Source organism: Eptesicus fuscus, chromosome 4 (assembly GCF_027574615.1).
Source record: "Eptesicus fuscus isolate TK198812 chromosome 4, DD_ASM_mEF_20220401, whole genome shotgun sequence".
In the NCBI taxonomy this organism is placed as follows: Eukaryota; Metazoa; Chordata; class Mammalia; order Chiroptera; family Vespertilionidae; genus Eptesicus; species Eptesicus fuscus.
Window position 1 is genome coordinate 25160435 of NC_072476.1, and position 20296 is coordinate 25180730.

The 20296-nt window shown below is 43.6% G+C and overlaps 1 protein-coding gene across 3 annotated transcripts in view; it reads right to left on the bottom strand.

The window, feature by feature from the left end:
* The window catches only part of TMC7 (transmembrane channel like 7), a 52965-nt gene that overhangs the window by 22234 nt on the left and 10435 nt on the right, over positions 1–20296 (bottom strand). For 2 of the 3 annotated variants that reach the window (XR_008555781.1, XM_054714785.1), the window contains exons 2-6: positions 14073–14316; positions 12772–12920; positions 8985–9152; positions 5880–5962; positions 550–695 (exon numbers count right to left, since the gene is read on the bottom strand). Coding sequence is in view for 2 of the 3 variants with exons in the window: in XM_054714785.1 (XP_054570760.1) it covers positions 550–695; positions 5880–5962; positions 8985–9152; positions 12772–12920; positions 14073–14316 (790 nt within the window). In the remaining variant the exon portion in view is untranslated. Of the gene's footprint in view, positions 1–549; positions 696–5879; positions 5963–8984; positions 9153–12771; positions 12921–14022; positions 14317–20296 lie in introns of those variants that run through there. The other variant, XM_054714786.1, reaches the window with a different exon arrangement.

A 20296-nucleotide genomic window follows, 5' to 3' on the forward strand; every position in this document is an offset into this window, starting at 1 on the left:
GGTATCTGAATGAAGCAGAGCTAACAAATCTCTTTAAAGGATTTCTGCACCCGTGACCCAGAGAGGCCACATAAGGAAGCTGCCACCAGGAGAATCAGAGATGAAGGAGCTCTTTTGCTTTGGGATATTTCAAAGTCACACCTTTATCCTTGTCCTCCCTGTAATGACTTTCCTCCCTTCCTTGGTTCTCTGAGCCACTCAACTGTCCTTTGCCCCCAGTTAGTCAGACCTGGGTTTCTGCCATTTGAAATCTATGAGCGACCTGGTTAATAGACGCACCAGACTGAAGATAAGGTTGGGGACATGGCACTGGCACATGTGTGCAATAATGACTGAGTGAAGATCTCCAGGCTGCTCCTCCAGCTCTCAAATCCTCCTCCGCTGCCTTCACGTCTCCACAGTCTCCAGAACACATACATCTTTCCCCCGCTAAGCCCACCCCTGGACTCTGCTCATCCTCTGGGCCTTGGCTCCCAGAGTCCATGGCCTCCAATAAACTCCAGCCATCAGGATCATTCAGAGAGAACACAATGATATGGTGAACTTTACCTTTTCACTATCCAAAGAAGGCTCAGGGCCAGGTAGGCAATTGTGCTTAACAAATAGGCCAGAGGCAAATCATAGGTGAAATTCTGAAACTTCACCCCGTCAATGGTGTAATGTCCATAAAAGAGGCAGGTCTCTTCCAAGAAACCCTAAAACAAAGTCACAGGCATGAGGTCAGACTACTCAGTTCACTGCAAGAAACCAGTCTCTATCTCAAGAACTCACATTTCAGTGTCATTGCTCATCCTGAATTCCCAGGTTCTGAAACCATCCCAAAGGTATAAGGGTTGCTTAATGTTTGGGGTAGAGCATAGATAAAACCTGAGCATTAAAAATACACAGGTCTGGGATCCAAAAATGAAATAAAAAAAACAAAAACAATTCCATGTGCAGTAACAGCAAAAAACAAGAAACTTAGGAATAGATTTAACACCGTAAATGTATATTCTTAAAGCTATAAAACATTGTTTAAAAATGAAAGAAGATCTAAAGAAATGGGAAAACATCCCATGTTTATGGATCAGGAAATCCATGGTAATACGCCCCAACTGATCTACAGATTCAACACATTCCTATCAGAATCCTAGCTGGCTTCTTTATAGAAAATTACAAACTTATCCTAAAGTTCATATAGAATTGAAAGGGACCCAGAATAGCCAAAACAATATTGAAAAAAAAAAAAAAGAACAAAGTTGGAGGACTCACACACCCAAATTTCAAAATTTGTTGCACAAACAACAGTAATCAAGACAGTGAGATAGTAACATAAGAATAGAATATAAATCAATGACAAAGAATCGAGTTCAAAATTAAGCCTATACAGTTATGGTTCATTGGTTTTTGATATGGGAAAAGAACAGCCTTGTCAAGAAATGATGCTGAGACAACTGGATAGCCACATGCAAGAAAAAAATATATAAGCCATATATAAAAGCTAACTTAAAATGGATAAATACCTAAATGGAAGAGTCAAAACTATAAAACTCTTAGGAAAAAAAATAGAGGGCTAGCCTTGCCAGCATGGCTCCGTGGTTGAGCATTGAACGATGAAACCAGGAGGTCACAGTTCAATTCCTGGTCAGGTCACATGCCCGGGTTGCAGGCTCAATCCCAAGTAGAGAATGTGCAGGAGGCAGCTGATCAATGATTCTCTCATCATTGATGTTTCTATCTCTCTCTTCCTCCTTGAAATCAATAAAAAATACTTTAAAAAATAAGAAAAAAAAATAGAGGGCTAAATCTTCATGACCTTGGATTTGGCAATGGATTCTTAGCTATGACACCAAAAGACATAATAGCAATAAAGAAAAAAAAAATTGGACTTTATCAGAATTTAAACTTTTGTGCTTCAAAGGACACTATCAAGAAAGTGAAAAGACAATTCAGAGAATAGGAAAAAATACTTGCAAATTACATATCTGATAAGGTACTTGTATCTAGAATATATAAAGAATTCTTATAACTTGCCGAAACCGGTTTGGCTCAGTGGATAGAGCGTCGGCCTGCGGACTCAAGGGTCCTGGGTTCGATTCCGGTCAAGGGCATGTACCTTGGTTGCGGGCACATCCCCAGTGGGGTTTGTGCAGGAGGCAGCTGATCGATGTTTCTCTCTCATCGATGTTTCTAACTCTCTACCCCTCTCTCTTCCTCTCTGTAAAAAATCAATAAAATATATTTTTAAAAAAAGAATTCTTATAACTCAACAATAAAAGGACATATAATCCCATTAAAAATGGAAAGAGGTCCTGCCTAGGTGGCTCAGTTGGCTGGAGCATCATCCCATTCACCAAAAGGTCGCGGTTTGGGTCCCAGGTCAAGGTCCATGTAAGAATCAACCAACGAATGCATAAATAGGTGGAACAACAAATTGATGTTTCTCTATCTCCCTTCCTTTCTCTAAAAGTTTAATAAAAAAACACAAAGACAGTCCACTGCACACAAACCAGCGTGACTATATAAAAAAGTCAGGTAATAGCAAGTGTTGACAAGGTTTGGAGACATCAGAACACTCATAAAGAGCTGGTGAGAATATAAAATGGTGCAGCCACTTTGGAAAAGCCTGGCATTTCCTCAAAAAGTTAAAGATAGGGTTACCATTTGACCCAGTGATTCCACTCTTAAGTATATACTCCCAAGGAAGTGAAAACTATCTCCACACAAAAACTCACACATGAATGTTCATCGCAGCATTATTCCTAATAGCCAAAAGGTGGGAACAACCCGAATGTCCATCGTGAATGAATAAACAAAATGTGGTATTCCCATGCAATGGAATCTTATTTGGCCATAAAAAGGGATGAAAGACTGATAGCTGCTACAACATAGATGAACCTTAAAAACATGTCAAATGGAAGAAGCCAGAGACAGAAGACCACATAGCATATGATTTCATTCATATGAAATGTCCAAAATAAGTATTTCATAGAGACATGAATCATTAATAAAACAGATTAACGATTGCTTAGGGCAGTGGTTCTCAACCTTCCTAATGCTGCGACCCTTTAATACAGTTCCTCATATTGTGGTGACCCCCAACCATAAAATGATTTTCGTTGCTACTTCATAACTGTAATTTTGCTGCTGTTAATGAATTGTAATGTAAATATCTGTGTTTTCCGATGGTCTTAGGCGACCCACAGGTTAAGAACCGCTGCTGTAGAGCCTAAGACCATCGGGCAGCACAGATATTTACATTACGATTCATTAACAGTAGCAAAATTACAGTTATGACATAGCAACGAAAATCATTTTATGGTTGGGGGTCACCACAACATGAGGAACTGTATTAAAGTCGTGGCATTAGAAAGGTTGAGAACCACTGGCTTAGGGCTAATAACAGGGATTGGGAAGTGATAGCTAAAGGGCATGAAATTCCTTTTTTAGGTGATGAAATATTCTAAAATTTATTGTAGTAATGACTGCATAACTCAGTGAATATACTAAAAACCACTGAATTGAGCACTTCCAAAGGGTGAATTGTATGATAGGTAAATTACACCTCAATAAAGCTATGAACAAAAAAACAATAATAATAAAGTGACCTCTGAGAAACTATAGCACAGAACAGTCCCTGACTTCTTATGGGAAGAATAACTGACCACCTCAAACTCATCCTTGGATGGCAAGAAGATCCCAGGAGAGTGAGAAGAGGACATACACGGAAGCGGCAGTACAGGTAACACAGAGACGTTCACCACAGCACTGTTTATAAAGAAGGAAAAGGAGGCGATCTGAATGTCCAGCGGCAGGGGCCCGGCTAGACTGTGGAAAACCCATGTTCTAAAACAGTAAGCAAGACCTTGTAAGTGCCCGAGGAAAGGCAAGAAGGCTATGAACCATGGTGTTCAAGGTTCGGTGACCTACAGGGAGGGGTCCTGTCATGCTTTACTCTATAAATTCTGGGGTTTTCTTTTTATGACAACCATGTCTTCTTATATTAAGTAAAAATATTAACAGGGGAAAAAAAAGTAGGAACAGAAGACTCCATCCTCTTAGTAAATCTCACAAAGGCAGGGCACACAGGCCGGAAAAACTTGCCCAACAGCATGAAACCTGTTTATATTTCCCTGGGGTTGTTATCATTAATCCTCCCTCAAAGTTATGTAACATTACAGGGTAAAGGTTCACTGGGCCAGGAAAATAATTTGTCTGATTTTATAATGAGTTTGGCTTAATTGTTTTCAACAAAGACAAACCACTCTTGGATCTCTAGCTCTAAGGGCAATTTAAACTTAAATTTTTAATAAAATTAAAATTCACTCTCTCGGTCACACTAGCCACATCTCAAGTGCTCAAGAGTTAGTGGCTATCAGATTTTACAGCACAGTTCCAGAACATTCTTATTTTGGACATGCCTGTTCTTTGTCATGCATACTTTATTGAACACTGATAATCAGGGGCATCTAAGTTTCCTATAGAATATTTCCTAAAAGGCCCTGGCCAGGTGGCTCAGCTGGTTGGAGCGTCATCCGTACACCAAAAAAAGGGTTGCAGGCTTAAATCCAGGTCAGGGTGCATACAGGAGACAAGCAATCAATATTTCTCACTCACATCCATGTTTCTCTCTCTCTCTCAAAATCAATAAAAACTTATCTTCAGGCAAGGATTTAAAAAACAATTTCCTATAAGGAAGAAGATTATGATGTGTGGAAATCTACAGCTTTCTCTTTTGGGATGTAATCTAAAGAAACGGGCTTAACAGCAGTTCCGGGATTTGATCCTACTTTGCTTTCACTAGCTGGGTGAACTTGGGTGAATCACTGAACTTCTTTTCCCCTTGCACAGTGGGCATTTCAACACCCACCTGATAAGTCCTCTCAGTTATTTGGAGAAATACATCAGAGACGGGAAAAACACTTTTTCAGAATTAAGCACAATGAACAAATTCAGTACTTTCTATTTATCCCAAAAAGTGGAAGCTCAATGCAGTATTTTAATACCAATAACTTTCAGAAATGTATTTTTATAAATATCGAACGAAGTAGTTCTTAATGAGGGGGCAATTTGTCCCCCAGGAAACATTTAGCAGTGTCTGGAGACATTTTTGGTTGTCACAGCTTGTGGAACTGCTACTGGCATCTAGTGGGTGGAGACCAGGGATGCTGCTAACACCCTAGAGTGCACAGGACAGGCCCCCAAGGCAAAGAATTATCGGGCCTGAGATGTCAACAGTGCTGAGTTGAGAAACCCTGATCTAGAGGGCAGACGGCCACTTTACATAGCTCACAAAAAAACAAAAAATGAAAGCTCACAAAAAAATCATTTTTTAGAGGAATGTTAAAAAACCCTTTTGAAACTACTATAGGAAGGATGAGATTAATTCCACTTTAGAGAAGGGGGTGTTAACCTGGGATTGGTAGACTTTGAAGGGATTTCAGGAAATGTGTATGTATGCACACACGTCTGGGCATGTGTGTGCACTTGTGCAACACGCACGTCTGTGTGTGTAATTTCTGCAGAGAAGAGCCACAGCTTTCATCCAGGTGGTCTAGAACCCCCAAATCTTATAGGTGTTCAATGTCAGAGAAATTAAGTAATTCTACCCGGGTTTATTTTCACTGACTTTTCTGCGGAGGAACTCAGCATTTTGTTGCAGTTCCATCTGCAGGTGGCAGGGGCGAGGAGAAGGACAATGGCTGAAAGTGACAAAGCATAGTTCCTGTACATTCTACCAGGGGGTGGGTGAACATTATCTTTATGGGTGAGGTCACTGCAAATCCGGTTCCTTTTACTGGTACTTGTGCGAACACTGATGACATTCAGGAAACTTATTTTTAAATTAACCTATTTTCAGGATCTTGAGGCTGAAATACAGAATTATGTTAAATACTTACAGTGCCAGAGAGCAGGTCTATGATATAACTGTAAAAATAGATGAGTCCAGAACTACTTATTGGATATACTGTGCATTGAATATCTGTAAAAAACAGAAACAAGGTCAGTGGAAATAGCTTTACAGTCTCTATAACTTGTCTATCACACTCTGTATAGACATGCACATACGAATATGTATACACATTTAGATGGCATTATTTATTGGTAGATTTGTGTAGGGATGTGTGTGTGACTTTCTATTTGCAAACCAAACCTCAATGCACCAGGTACAGTAGCATTTCCCCTTTCGTTTTTATAAACATTTTGGGATGTATGTTTTTTTTTTTCTGTAAATTTTGCATGAGGGTCCACTTATAGTAATGTTTTCTGCTTGTATTGGTATTTTGTGTTTTGGGGTTCATATTTAAACATGTTTTAGAATTTGTGATTGATATAATTGTTATTCCATTTTAACCACATCCAATTCTAAAAGATCTCTATGTGTGTGGGAATAAACATGCAGTTTTATTTGAAAAAATACATATATTTACATACATTTAATTAACCAAGAAATTATTTGAATAATAATTTTAGTGGCACTACCTTATCCTTGAATTAATTCACTTCCTCTGTATCAGTCAGCTATTACTGTGTAACAAATAACCTCAAAGTTTCAGTGACTTCACATACCAACCATTTATTTCCCATTCATGGATTTGCAGTTGGGGTTAATTCAGCTGATTTAGGCTAAGCCAGGATGGACTCCAGGCTTCCACTTGGGCTCAGGACTGCGCCCCATGACTCCATTCTGGGGCCCAGGATGAAGAATAAATGGCTCTCCTCATGGTTTGTCTCATAAGGCAAGCCACACAAAGCCATTTCAAGCTATCATTCCATTAGACAAAACAAGCCACATAGCTAACTGTAATATCAATGGAACACAAAGTATTCTCTATCCACAGTGAGAGGTCCTGCAAAGTCACAATTACAGGGGAGTGACAAATTGGGGGAAATAACCCAACTTATCACCCCTTTTCTGGGTCTTAGCTTCCCCTGTGTTAAAATGAGAGAGTTGAAGCAGTTTCTTCAAGGCCAAATTCAGCTCTGTCATTTTATAATTCTAACATGCATATGTTCATTTATTCATTCAACAAACATTTCTTAATCACTTGGATGTTGGAGATAAAATGACGAGTAAGCAGCAGTTCCTGCTCTTGAAAAGCTCCCCATTAGGGAAAGAAAGACAAGCAGCAGTTACATTTACATAAGGTACTCAAGTGGTTGCATGAACACGGTATTATAAGCAGACAAAGGAGATAGTCATTCTATTTGGAGAAGAGTCAGGAAGATGGAAGGAGATGCCTGCCATTCTGCTCCTCACTGTCCTCCGGCCTACAGGTCAGCCAACTATGGCCCATGGGCCAAATCTGGCCAGCTGCCTTGTATTTGTTACTACCGAGTTATGGGGACACAGCCACACCCATCCATGGTATCTGTCTGTGGCCACGTTTGTGCCACAATGGCAATGTGCATAGTGGCAATTGAGACTGTATAACCTGCAAAGCCCAACATATTTACTTACCTGGCCTTTTATAGGAAAAGCCATGCCAGGCTTTTCATTTCTCTTATACACCAAGTTACTTGCCAGCTCTGGACCTTCGCAGATGCTGTTCCTCTGCATGAAGATGCTCCCCTGAGTTCTCTCTTCCCAGCTGCCCTCTCCTCACCCTCCTGGACTTGGCTTAAACGTCCTGCCTTCACAGAGGGCTTTGGGGACCCCTCAGCCTCCCGTGTCCTGGTGTCCAACTTCTCAGGACTTTATCCCTTTCCTTTCCCAGGGCCCAATCCATACCTTCTATCCTTCGTGTGGCTCACTCCTTAAAGCCCACCTTCTGCTAGAACGTATTAACCCAGGTGTGCTGTTCCCTGTTGTAGCCTCAGTGCCAGGCTCAGGGCCCAGCACACCGTAGGTGCTCAGTAAACACTTGTTGAAGGAATGAAGAAGGGAAAGAAGGTGCTGAACATTGTACTATCTTATTTAATACTCATTTTTAAATTACGAGTATTGCTTAATGATTTAAACATTTTTATTTTCTTTTAAGTAATATAGAATTTATATTATTGCTTTCAATTATTTCTAATTTAAACTAGAGGCCAGGTGTGTGAAATTCGTGCACGGGTATGGTCCCTAGGCCTGGCCAGCAATCAGAGCTGATCAGGGCCTTCTGGCTGCTGGCCTGGGCCTTCCTTCCCCCAGCTGCTGGCTGGGGCCTTCCTTCGTTCTGCGCTGCCCCCTGGTGGTCAGTGCACATCATAGCAAGCAGTTGAACTCCTGGTTGGTCTAACTCCCAAAGGGATAATTTGCATATTAGCCTTTTATTATATAGGATAAGTATTTATTATTTTTAATGAGCAAAGTATTAAATAGTGAGGTGTTATTTGAATAATGAAAGTAATCATCTCATTATTGAAATTATCACCACCATTGTATGGATAAGGAAACTGAGGCTCAGAAAGTCTAATCAGCTAGCAGAGCAAGGCCTTGAAACGGAGCCCAGGGTTCTCACATAGCAGCAGTAATATTTATCTGTAAAATGGACTTATGCGAAAATGAGAGTGTAGTATCTGGCATACAGCAGGCACTCAATATGAGTGCCAAAGCCCTGAACTAAGTCTGGGTGTCCACATTATCCTCATTTTATTTTGAAGTGTAACAGAATTAAGACAGAAACAAACATGAGGAGGAGGAATGTTTAGGGCCACAGAAGTGATTCTATTCGAGAGGAGGGTTCTTCTAAGGCAATGGTCGGCAAACTCATTAGTCAATAGAGCCAAATATCAACAGTACAACGACTGAAATTTCTTTTGAGAGCCAAATTTTTTAAACTTAAACTTCTTCTAACGCCACTTCTTCAAAATAGACTCGCCCAGGCCGTGGTATTTTGTGGAAGAGCCACAACTCAAGGGGCCAAAGAGCCGCATGTGGCTCGCGAGCCGCGGTTTGCCGACCACTGACCTAGCCCACCTTGACTACAGTAACCGAGACTAAGAATATAAAGATTTCTAAAGAAGGAAGCATTGTAATCAGACAACACTCTTCAGGAAAAACCGGGCCATGGACTCACCCATGTCTTTGGCTGGAATGAGCACGAAGCTGCTGTTGGTGATCTTGTATTCCGTGAGCAATATTGGGAGCAAAACCAACATAAAGATGATCAGAAATATCACCAAATTCAGCAACACCAGAAATCGCAAGAAAGAGAAATAGGACTGAATCCCAGTGCCAAATTTCCCTGGAAAAAAAGAAATCATTGAGCAGGAGTATTGACCCACTACCCATTGTAGATTTAATCAGCCACATTGGGCTGAAGTTGGAGGAATCCCGGTGGAGGGGAAGGAGAAAGAAACATTTTATTTTTTCTACTGTTGGCTTTAAGGTTCTTCTTCTAATGGTTTAAACTTTGACTTGTAAATGTACATTCAATCTTGAACTAACTATTTGAGAATGTTGTACGGGAGGACTCAACAGTTATCTTTTCTCACATAAAAACTGATTTCACTTCAGCACCATTTATTGAAAGACTAAATTTTTCCCCAATGAATTGCAGTAGTGCTTCGGTAATTGATCATAATATATGAAGCCGTTTCTGAATTCTCTATTGTATTCTATTGGTCTATTTATCTATCCTTGCACCAATACCAGGTTAATTATTTTAGATGTATAATAATACTTGACATAGAGTACTATAAGTTTCAGCTTTATTCTTCCTCAGGTCTGCTTGATCCTCTGCATTTCTATATAGTAAATTTTAGAATCAGCGTGTTAATTTTCACATGGATACATATACACACATATACACAAAATCTGCTGAAATTCTGATTAGGATTACATAGAATATGCATGGGTCAATTTGAGGACAAGTGACATGTTTATAATATTGAATCTCTGGCCCATGAACATGAGATATTTAGGTTCTTTAATTTCAATGTTGTACATTTTTATGTGCAGGATGATTCATATCTTTCTTTACATATATCTATATTCCTATGTATTCAGTTTTTTTTATGCTACTGTAAATTGGATCGTTTTTAAATATTCATTTTCCAAGAGTTTGTTGCTGGTATATAGAAATACAATTGGCGTTATATAGAGATCTTGTATGTAGCAACTTTACTTTTTTTTAAAAAAGACATTTGCTCAGGTGGTGTGGCCAAGTGGTTGAGCGTCAACCTATGAACCAAGAGGCCACAGTTCAATTCCCAGTCAGGGCACATACCAGGTTGCAAGCTTGATCCCCAGTAGGAGGCGTGCAGGAGGCAGCCCATCAATGATTCTCTCTCATCACTGATGTTTCTATTTCTCCCTCTTCTTTCTTTTGAAATCAATTTTAAAATATGTTTTTTCAAAAGGCATTTTGTTTCTGCCTTTCCACTCCCTATGTCTTTCCCTCCATGGTTGTACATGGGCTAGAACTCCCAGGATGATGCAGATTTGAATCAGTGATAATTAGCACCCTCTTCTCATTCTCAATCTTGGGGGAAGCTTTCAATATTTCACCATTGAGTATGATGCTTGCTGCAGAATTTCTGTAGTTGTACTTAGCAGAGTAAGAAAGTTCACATCTATTTCTTATTTGCTAAGAATGAGAATTGATGGGATAAGCATATAATTTTTCTCCTTATTCTGTTAAGAATTACATTCATTGGTTTGTTTGTTTGTTTGTTTTTTAAAGAAAATAAACTTTCCACCACATAATGATTAAATTATTAAGGACAGTCAGAAAGCACTTGAAGAGTGAGGGTGTCTGCTTGTTCTTTGTGGGGGCAAAGAACTTGAGACAGAAGATATGAGACCCATAATCTTTGCTTCTCTCTAAACCCAGCAACCCTGCCAGAGCAAGGAGCTTGACTATCACACCTTTACTTCCTGCCAGATGAGTACCTAGCAAGCCAAGAAATCACAGGAGTGGAGCATTGAAGAGAAAATCAAGGCCCCAGTTCCCCAGGGAAAAACTACCCTCCAATCCACAAGCCACTTTTTGAATGAAAATCTCCGGAAAGGCCACCACTTAACAAGAGAGACGTGGTGGGTAAAACCTTAGCCTCTGAAGCTGACTTCCTGGGTTCAAACCCTGGGTCTGCCTTGTCCTAGCCAGTGAACTTGTGCAAGTGTTTTAACTTCTCTGAGCCATGCGAGTGATAAATATCTGTATGGGAGGATCTTGTGAGAGCTAAAGTGAAATAATATGAGTAAATGTTTACACAAGGCCTGGTTCATAGGAAAGGCTCAATAAAGGTTAACTTTTATTACTGAACTAGAGGCCCAGTACACAAAATTCATGCACGGGGGTGGGGGAGATCCCTCAGCCCGACCTGCACCCTCTCCAATCCGACCTGCACCCTCTCCAATCCGGGAGCCCTCAGGGGATGTCCTACTGATGGCTTAGGCCTGCTCCCCGTGGTTCTCTGCTTTCTGTGGGGCCTGCCTGCTTGACGCCATGGCGAAGGGCAAGAAGGGCCTGCATTCTGCTGTGTGTGGGGCCCGCTTGCCTGCTGTCTGTCTCTGCGGGGCCCACTTGCCACCCCTGGGATTAGGGGACTCCGGCAGGGCTGAGGGGACTGGGAGCCGCCATCTTGTGGCTATGGGTGCCACCATATTTTGTGATGGAGTGACGATCAATTTGCATATTCCCTCTTTATTAGCTAGGATGTTACTCCAAACATGATGTTCACTTAGCTTTCAAAAATGAATGGTTCAAGTGAAACTCCTTAGAAATGTTTACATTCTCTCAATAAAACCAAAAGAGGTAGTTCTTTGAATAGATTACCAATGGTATTTTACAGGTCTTGTAATAGTAATAATGGGAACAATAATTTCTTCCATTTCTCCTACATCGTTCCTTACAAATTTTACAAAATTTCCCTTCTAGTAGTTTTGAGGAGATGCTTGTAAATCATTTTGCTTTATGGTAGAAACTATGTAATCCTAGAAGGTATTTTACCCTCTTGCTCTGCTATATCAACCAAATGTTGAAATGTTTTTTTTCCTTCTAATTTTATACTTTGGCACAACTTGCAATTTTTGTATACTTGCTATAGAATGAATAGTGTGTCCGCCCTCCAATTCATATGTTGGAGCCAATGTGATGGTATTTGGAGGTGGGGCCTCTGGGAGATAATGAGGTTTTGATGAGGTCATGAGGGTGAGGCCCTCATGATGGGATTAGTGCCCATATAAGGAGAGGCGCCAGTTCGAGTCTTCTATTTCTCCCTCTCCTTAACCCTCTCTCCTGGAGTGTGCACAAAAAAGAGGTCATGTGAGGACATAGTGAGAAGGTGACCTGATCTTGAACTTGCAGTCTCAGAACTATAAAAAAATGAATGTCTGTAGTCTAAGTTCCCTAGTCTATGTTACTTTGTCATGGCAGCCCAAGCTGCCTAATGCAATACTGTACCCCACTGTCACTATTATGGGAAAGAAAGGATTATAAGTATCTTCAGGGTCATGGGTATCTGTGGCTGTGTAGAGAAGCCTAATGAACTTCATCTCAGAATAATGTTTTAAATGCACAAAATACAAACAAAACCAAACTTGTGATGGAATAACACATGGGCATCTTCATTAGCACATTAAATAATAAGATCTAGTGGTAGATCTGAAAACTGCTATGATTTCACAGTAGTAATGAGCATAAATGGTTTCCCAAGATAACTACAACTGGAAGGAATAGGAAACTATCTGTGATTTTCCTGGTGACAAAGACACAGGTTCTGCTAATCCTAACGGTGGTGTTGCTCACATTCATCATGGAAGGAAATGCCAGATTTCAGTGAAAAGTCCATGAAAACGAGGCTGAATTTCCCCGCGGGCACTATTGTGGAGGAGCACATGCAGAGTGTGGGGTGTGGTACCTCCTATGCTGCGAATGTCCTCCCGCCACAGCTCCAGGTGGGTCGTCATCTCACGAGCTTTCTCTAGGAACCTCTTCCAAGACTTGCTGCTATACCGTTTCCACTGGTCCCACTCAGATAAATACTTCATTTGGGTCTCCTGAATGTCCCTGCATTAAAAAACGGGCATGACAATGACTATGGCACCACCGCCAAGCCTTAGCATCAAATAAAACCCCAGCAGAGAGGATGTGGAAACCCCTGGAGCCCTCATACATTACTGGTGGGAATGTAAAATGGTGTGGCCACTAGGGAAAGCAGAGTGGCCATTCCTTGAAAAGTTAAACCTAGCATTAACATATGACCCAGTAAATTCTGCTCCTAGGAGATAGATATCCCAAAAGAACGGAAAGCAGGGTCGCAAACCAAAACGTGTACCCGAATGTTCATAGCAGCACTATTCACAATAGTCAAAAGGTGGAAACAAATAAAATGTCTATCAACAGATGAATATATAAACAAATTGAGATATATCTACACAGTGGAATGTTATTTAGCCATAAAAAAGAAGGAAGCGCTGGTGCATGCTACAACATGGATGAATCTCGAAAACATTATATTCTGGACGGGCCTTGTGATCTGTTCAGACCACAGAATGCAGCAGAAGTGATGCTGGGCCAGTTCTGAGCACCGGCGCCCAGAAGACTTGCAGGATTCTGCTCTTCTCTTGGATACCAGCTGCTGCCCTACAAACAAGCCTGAGCTAACCTGCTGCAGGAGGAGACCATTCCAGACCAGCCTACAGCCAGCTGAGCCTGAGCCTCGATGAGCAGAGCCACCTCTCTGACCACAGCTGGCCAGAGACACATAGTGAGCCCAACTGGAACTAGAAGAATTGCCCAGCGCCGACTTGTAGACTTGAGAAATTGTTGTTTTAAACTACAAAGTTGTGCGGTGACTTACTACACAGCACAGCTAACTGGTGCACACATACGCCATACTTTTTCCCTTTGCATTGGCTAGATGCAGACAATAGTTAAGCTTTGGGAGGGCTGCAGAGCCACAAGATGGAAAGAACCTGGTCCCTGAATGACTGCAAAGTCCTCCATTGACCTGACCCAGGACTTTTATGTGAGCAAGAAATACATTTCTAATAGGCTGACCTTTGACATGTCTGAGTATCTTTGTCACAGCAGCTTAGCTTACCCTAAGTAATAGTTTTGATTATGTGAGCTCTTGAGGAAATAAATGCATGCCATGCATAAAACGCACCTCTGCCCAAAACCTACATCGGATGCCTTCCAGGTGGCTACTGAACGAACCTTAGTCTCCGCTTCTCAGAGATGTTCAGTGCATACTTTCGAATGGATTGGCTGTTGAGGTTTTCAGCGATTTCTTCCTCCAGCTGGGAGCTGTAAGAGTCTGTCGGCTTCAGCAAAGTGCCACTCTGCTTGTCACGGGAAGGGATGTTCGTCCTCTTGCGTGCAATGGACCGGTAGCTTGGCAATTCTTGGAGGAAATTCACAGGTGGAGAAGAAAAGAAACTGGAGTCCAAAGAGAGGCTCTCTGGGTAGGAAAGAAGAAAAGCATCACTCACTTCCAGTGAGCCAACCACTTTTGTTGGGAGCCAACAAACAAAAGTTGTGTAGGAGACTTGGACCTCAGAGACCATAACGAAACCTTGCAGACAGCCACTAGCCTGGGCCACTGACAAAAGCGTTTGTCTCTTAATTAGCTTCTTTACCAGGATGGTGCTCAGGACAATGAAATCATCTGCAAATGGGTTCCCTTTCAACAGAAGTGTTTGCAAATAATACATCAGTGGTCGGCAAACTCATTAGTCAACAGAGCCAAATATCAACAGTACAACAATTGAAATTTCTTTTGAGAGCCAAATTTTTTAAACTTAAACTTCTTCTAACGCCACTTCTTCAACATAGACTCGCCCAGGCCGTGGTATTTTGTGGAAGAGCCACACTCAAGGGGCCAAAGAGCCGCATGTGGCTCGCGAGCCGCAGTGTGCCAACCACGGGGTTACATGATATCTGAGAGCTAGAGTTTGGCTGTGACCACTAGCTAAATGGGTGACCTTGGGCAGTTATCTAAATCTCTGTTGTTAATTTGTCAAATGGGGCTAGTAACATTTGCCCCAATTATCCTCACACAGTGTAGGGTAGAATGACGTATGGAATAAAACATGAAAAGGATAAAGTACCTTGCACAGTGATGACAATCATGTTCACAGATCAATTCCTATGAACCAGGCACTGTGTTAAGAGCTTCACATACACTCATGGGATCGGGACTGGCCCTATGATCTGCTTGGACCAAGAGTGGAAACGACGCAGTGCCAGCTCTAAGCTTGCGAATTTCTGCTGCTCTCTGGACCCCAGCTACTGCCATGTGAACTAGCTGAGCTAACCTGCTAGACGACGAGGCCATGTGGATCACAGATGATCACCTGCTGAGACAACCCAGACCAGCCTATAGCCAGCCGATGCCCAGCAGACCACAGACACTCCAAGTACTGGGCATGGGTTTATCATTATCCCCATTTTACAGGTGAGAAAATAAAGTCATTGATGGGTTCCCAAGCCCCTTGCCTACGCCCTCAAAGTCCTGCAGGACCTGACTCTGGCCTGCCTCTCCAGCTCCTCAGGCTCTTTGCCCTCCAACCACACATTTTTAAAGGTCATCCTAATACTAAAATGTGTTCCCTCCTCCTCAGAGTCTTTGCATATGCTGTTCCCTCTGCCTAGAAAGAACCTGCCCACCTCTCTATCCTCTTAGCTCCTACTCAACTGTCAGTTCCTCAGGGAACGGTCTACTTCCCTGCACTGTCACAAGTGCCTTGTTGCACATTTGCCTACACTGGGGACATATTTATTTGGGTGACTGTGTGAGTATGTCTGTCTCCCCCAGTGGACCCAGGACCTAGCACCATCCTTGGCTCAGAGTCGGAGTCCATAAATACCTATTGGGTAGATGGATGAAGGGATGGTATTCCTAGATTGCCTGTGTTTAGAGAGCCTGTGTGTAGGGGTGCTGGAACAGAACCAGGTCTGCCTGGCTCAAAAATCTACATTTGCTCAATTACATCAGGCCACGGCTGGAGGTCAAGCTTTGCTGTGCCTTGTGCAGTGGTCTAAGGAGGGAAATTTTTCTGTTGAAGGTGAGAGACGCCACCTTCAAGATGGGTTTTACGCCTGATCCGATTTTAATTGTGGGAAGACCACTGTGAGTGGAGAAGACAAGACACAGGGAGAGAAAACAGGAGGCAGCCATAATTAACTAAGTAATTAACCCTACAGGCAGCAAAGCTTCTACTAGTATGGCTCAATGTTAGATGCTAAATTGCTTGGGTTTGAATCCTGACTCTTTCAATTATAGCTGTGTGTCTTTGGGAAAGTTATTTAACCTCTCTGAGCTTCAAACTTTAATACACACTCATTCAACAAATATATCTACCATGTGTCAAATCTAGAACGAGAGCTACCACAGAGAACAAAGCCCTATTCATGTGACACTTATATTCTGAGGTGGGGGCAAGGGAAATCAGACAATAAATAGGCAATGCATATTAAGCCAGGAGGTGATAAGTGGAAGAAAACCAGAGTGGGTTAGGGGCAGAGATGCACTGTTTTTGATAAGATGGGGTCAGGTATGGTCTCTCTATTAAGGTGGCATTTAAGCTGAGGCTGAATGGAGGGAGGGTGTGAACTAGGTGGGTATTTGGGGAAGAGCATCCCGGAAGAGGAGAACAGCAAGTGCAAAGGCCCTGGGGCAGGGATGTGCATGGCATGTTTGAAGAAGAGCACAGAGGCCTGTTCGGCTGGAGAAAAGTAAATAAGTGGAAAAGTAAATGAACAGAACAGAAGTTTCATTGGTGGCTCCGAGGAGCCACACCAGCCCTTCGCTGCCCCCACCTCTTGAATCTGGGCTGAATCTGTGACTTAACCAAAGGATGCAACAGAAGTGATCCTCGACCAGTTGCGGACCCAAGCCTTAAGAGAGTCTGAAGCTTCCACTTCTGCCCTCTTGTGAGCCTGGCGCTGCCGTGTAAGCAGTCAGGCTAAGCTGCTGGGACAACCACATGGAAAGGAGGAGGAGAACCAAGGTGCCAGGCTGATGGCCGCAGCAGGCCTTTACAACCAGTCCCCAGACCCCGGGTCACCCTCGCCAGGCACCGCCATGGGTGTGAAGAGGCCACCTGGACTCGGCCCCAGCAGACATGACACGCAGAGCAAGCCCCACTCTGCTCATTTCCTGATGCACAACATCGGCAGGAACAATAAAATGGCTTTGGCCATCATGTTTGGAGCAGTTTATTAGCAACAGCAGGTAACTGGGACAGGGAGATGGGGAAAGCGGGGGTCAGAGAGGTGGTGGGGCCAAACCAAGTCATGCTGTGATCCTTGGATGTGACCGACGGGAAGCCACTGAGGGTTCTGCTAGAAGCATGTCATAATCTGACTAATTTGAAAGGATCACTTTGGGCCCTAGCCAGTTTGGCTCAGTGGATAGAGCATAGTCCTGCGAACTGAAGGGTCCCGGGTTCGATTCCAATCAAGACCACATGCCCGGGTTACGGGCTCCATCCCCAGTAGGCGAGCAGGAGGCAGCCAATCAATACTTCTCTCATCATTAATGTTTATATCTCTTTCTCCCTCTCTGAAATCAATTTAAAAAAAAGGGGGGGAGGATCACTTTGGAGGCTGCAAAGCTAAAGACAGGACCCCCCACAAGGGCCCACTTACAAGCATTAAAGGTGATCATATAGATAGACGCGCTCAGTCCAGTGCCCGGCATGCAGTGGACTCCATAAATGTCCATGTAGATAACAGGACAAGGGACCGAGGGAGTGCTGCGGGGGAAGGAGGGGGTACAGCCAAGGCCTGGCTCTGAGTGGGAGTCCGACGGGGCAGAGCTGTAATCTGCGCCTCTCTGATGGGCCTGAGAGACACAAGGGAGCAGCTGTCCCACTGCCGATGACACACAGCCACGTGTCTGGAGCCCGGCCAGTCGCCAAGTGCAAGCCTGCCAGGCTCCCTCAACCTTCCACTTCCCTGCCCAGCACACCCGGGGATCTGTCACACTTCCAGTTAGTAATGGTGGCTTCCTAAAGCAAAGCAGGGGCGTGGCGGGTGGGTCCTAGAAGTGAGAGGGTCCACGTCCAGGCTGGAGGCTACTCCTCCCTCTGGACAGCAACAAAGAGCTGTTATGAAGCACAAACAAAGGTCTTTAAATGTGGAGCAGCACCGACCTACTGACTATCAGCAGCTGTGGGTCAGGGACCGAGCCCTGGAGCTGGAGCCTGAGCTGGCTTGTCAGCCACTGGCCAGGCCAACCCAGGCAAGAAAATGAGCATCTCTGAATCATATGTTTCTCATCTCCGGAACTGGGGATGTGACCCCATGGACCTCAGCTGCGTGATTGTGAGGACAGAGCTACTGGCTAGAATACATTGAGCCCTTACTGCAATAGGCTATTCGCGGTACTCAGTACGAGTCACCACACTTAATACTCTGAACTACCTTTGAATGGAATGATCCCATTTTGCAGATGAAGAAACTGAGGCTCGGAGAGGTCAAGTGGCCTTTCCCATTTGCACAGCTGTTAATATTGGAACTAGGACCCAATCACAGGTTTGTCAGATGCCAAAGCTGGGGTCTTCACCATGAAATGATTCAATGGGCCATGGATTTGAGAGTTTTTCTTAATCACTACAATGCCATACTGATTAATGACTTGATTGCTCTTGCAAATGTTCCACAGGAAAGATACGTCCTATTTACATTTCATAATGACCGTTCCTGGTGGAAAACTACTATTTTCAAAATGGCCATCATTGAAGAGGAATGATTTTTCCTTTTCAGACATTCTTGGGACGTTCTCGATCTTCAAATAAAATTTAAAAATCACAACCATACCTTTGAACACAGGCATGGTTATTTTTATAACTATGATCCTCCTCCTCTCGCTCTCACACAGGACCACACTTTTCCAAGCATGACAGCACCTGGTTCCTCACGCCAACCTGCAGAGGCAGGCGGCGAGGGGCCCTGGCTGCAGCAGGGAGGCTGAGGCCCAGAGAGCTGGCAGCCCGCCCACGGCTCTGATGCCCAGCAGACTCCGGGCTCCACCGCTTCTTGCAGAGACGGGCACGTCACCTCTCCGAGCCTCGGTTTTCTCGTCCCCGGAAATAAGAAGAATGTCTCATTATAGTTACTGCCCGATGTTCTCCCGAGTTGGTCCGGCTGAAAGTGTCATCCGTGTGGCCACTCAAGTCCTGGGGTCAGTGTGTGGGCTGTTTGCTGACCACAGGGGTCGGGGGAGGGACGTATTTCAGATGTTGAGGTGCCTCCATCTAGGAATATATAGAATCTGTTTGTCATCGAAGGCAGATTTCAGCAATCAGATGATCACCGGGTGGGCGGGTGGGTGGGTAATTACGGGAGAGTTGCGGACAGAGGCAGGCATTAGCACTTTGTGTGGTGCCTTGTATTCTTCCAGGTTAAGGACAAAGTTAGTCTGTCCGAGGCTTAGAGCACAGTCTTGCTCATAGAGGGGCCTCCATCTGAAGAATGAATAAATGAGCGAATGGACAGGTGCGGGCACATCGGGAGAGGATCTTTTGGTTCCAACTTTTCTCCACAGCTCTTTCCACAAGACACCAAATCCCACCAACAGGCACGAACACTCCCGGGACGTGGGCACAGGCCGGCTGTGAGCTGAATGGTACTAAAATCGCCACCAGCCTCCCTCAAATGCTTGCCAAGAACTGAGCCCAACCATATTTGGTGCTGGGTCCACTTCAGGGATTTTCTTCCCACCCGCAGGATCATGGAAACTCTGGATAAGATGGGACCTTCTGGGTCACCCAGTCCTGGCCTCTCGCCAGCTGCTGTGGGAATTAGTTTGGCTGCATGGAGCCCCTCGGGGCAGGGACTCTGAGCTAGACTCTGAGAGGATGAAGGTTTGCACACTCGCTTCCTGCCTCCCTCAGCGCCCGGCCCATCGCACACACCCCTGCCATTATTCCAGTCCCCGCCCTAATTGTTCACTTGTGTGTTGTCTCTGGTCTTCTCCCTCCCCCATTATTCTGTAACCTCTAAGAGGCCAGGGACCCCATCTCTCTCCTTCACCACTGAATGAATGAATCATGAATGAATGACTTTGGGGCTGGGGATACAGGCAACACTGGATCACCCACCAAACAGACCCAAGTAGAGGCACCAAAACATGAGAAAAATATTTAAGGAACTTAAGCTTTTAACATTATTCTTTTCTATATGGATGATATTTTTCACAATTAAAAAACAAATTAAGTTGGGGGGGGGGGAAGCTGGCAAAAAAATATTAAGATGTTGACCATATATTACATTTTTCCTATTTTAGGTACTTTACACAAACCAACCCAATTAGGAACATGCTTTGCCACTATTGCTCAGAAATAATCAAATGGCACATGCTCACCCAGTTTGGTATTACTACTAAAGGAATGTGGACATCCATTTCAGAACTTTCTGGATTTCTTTATACTTAT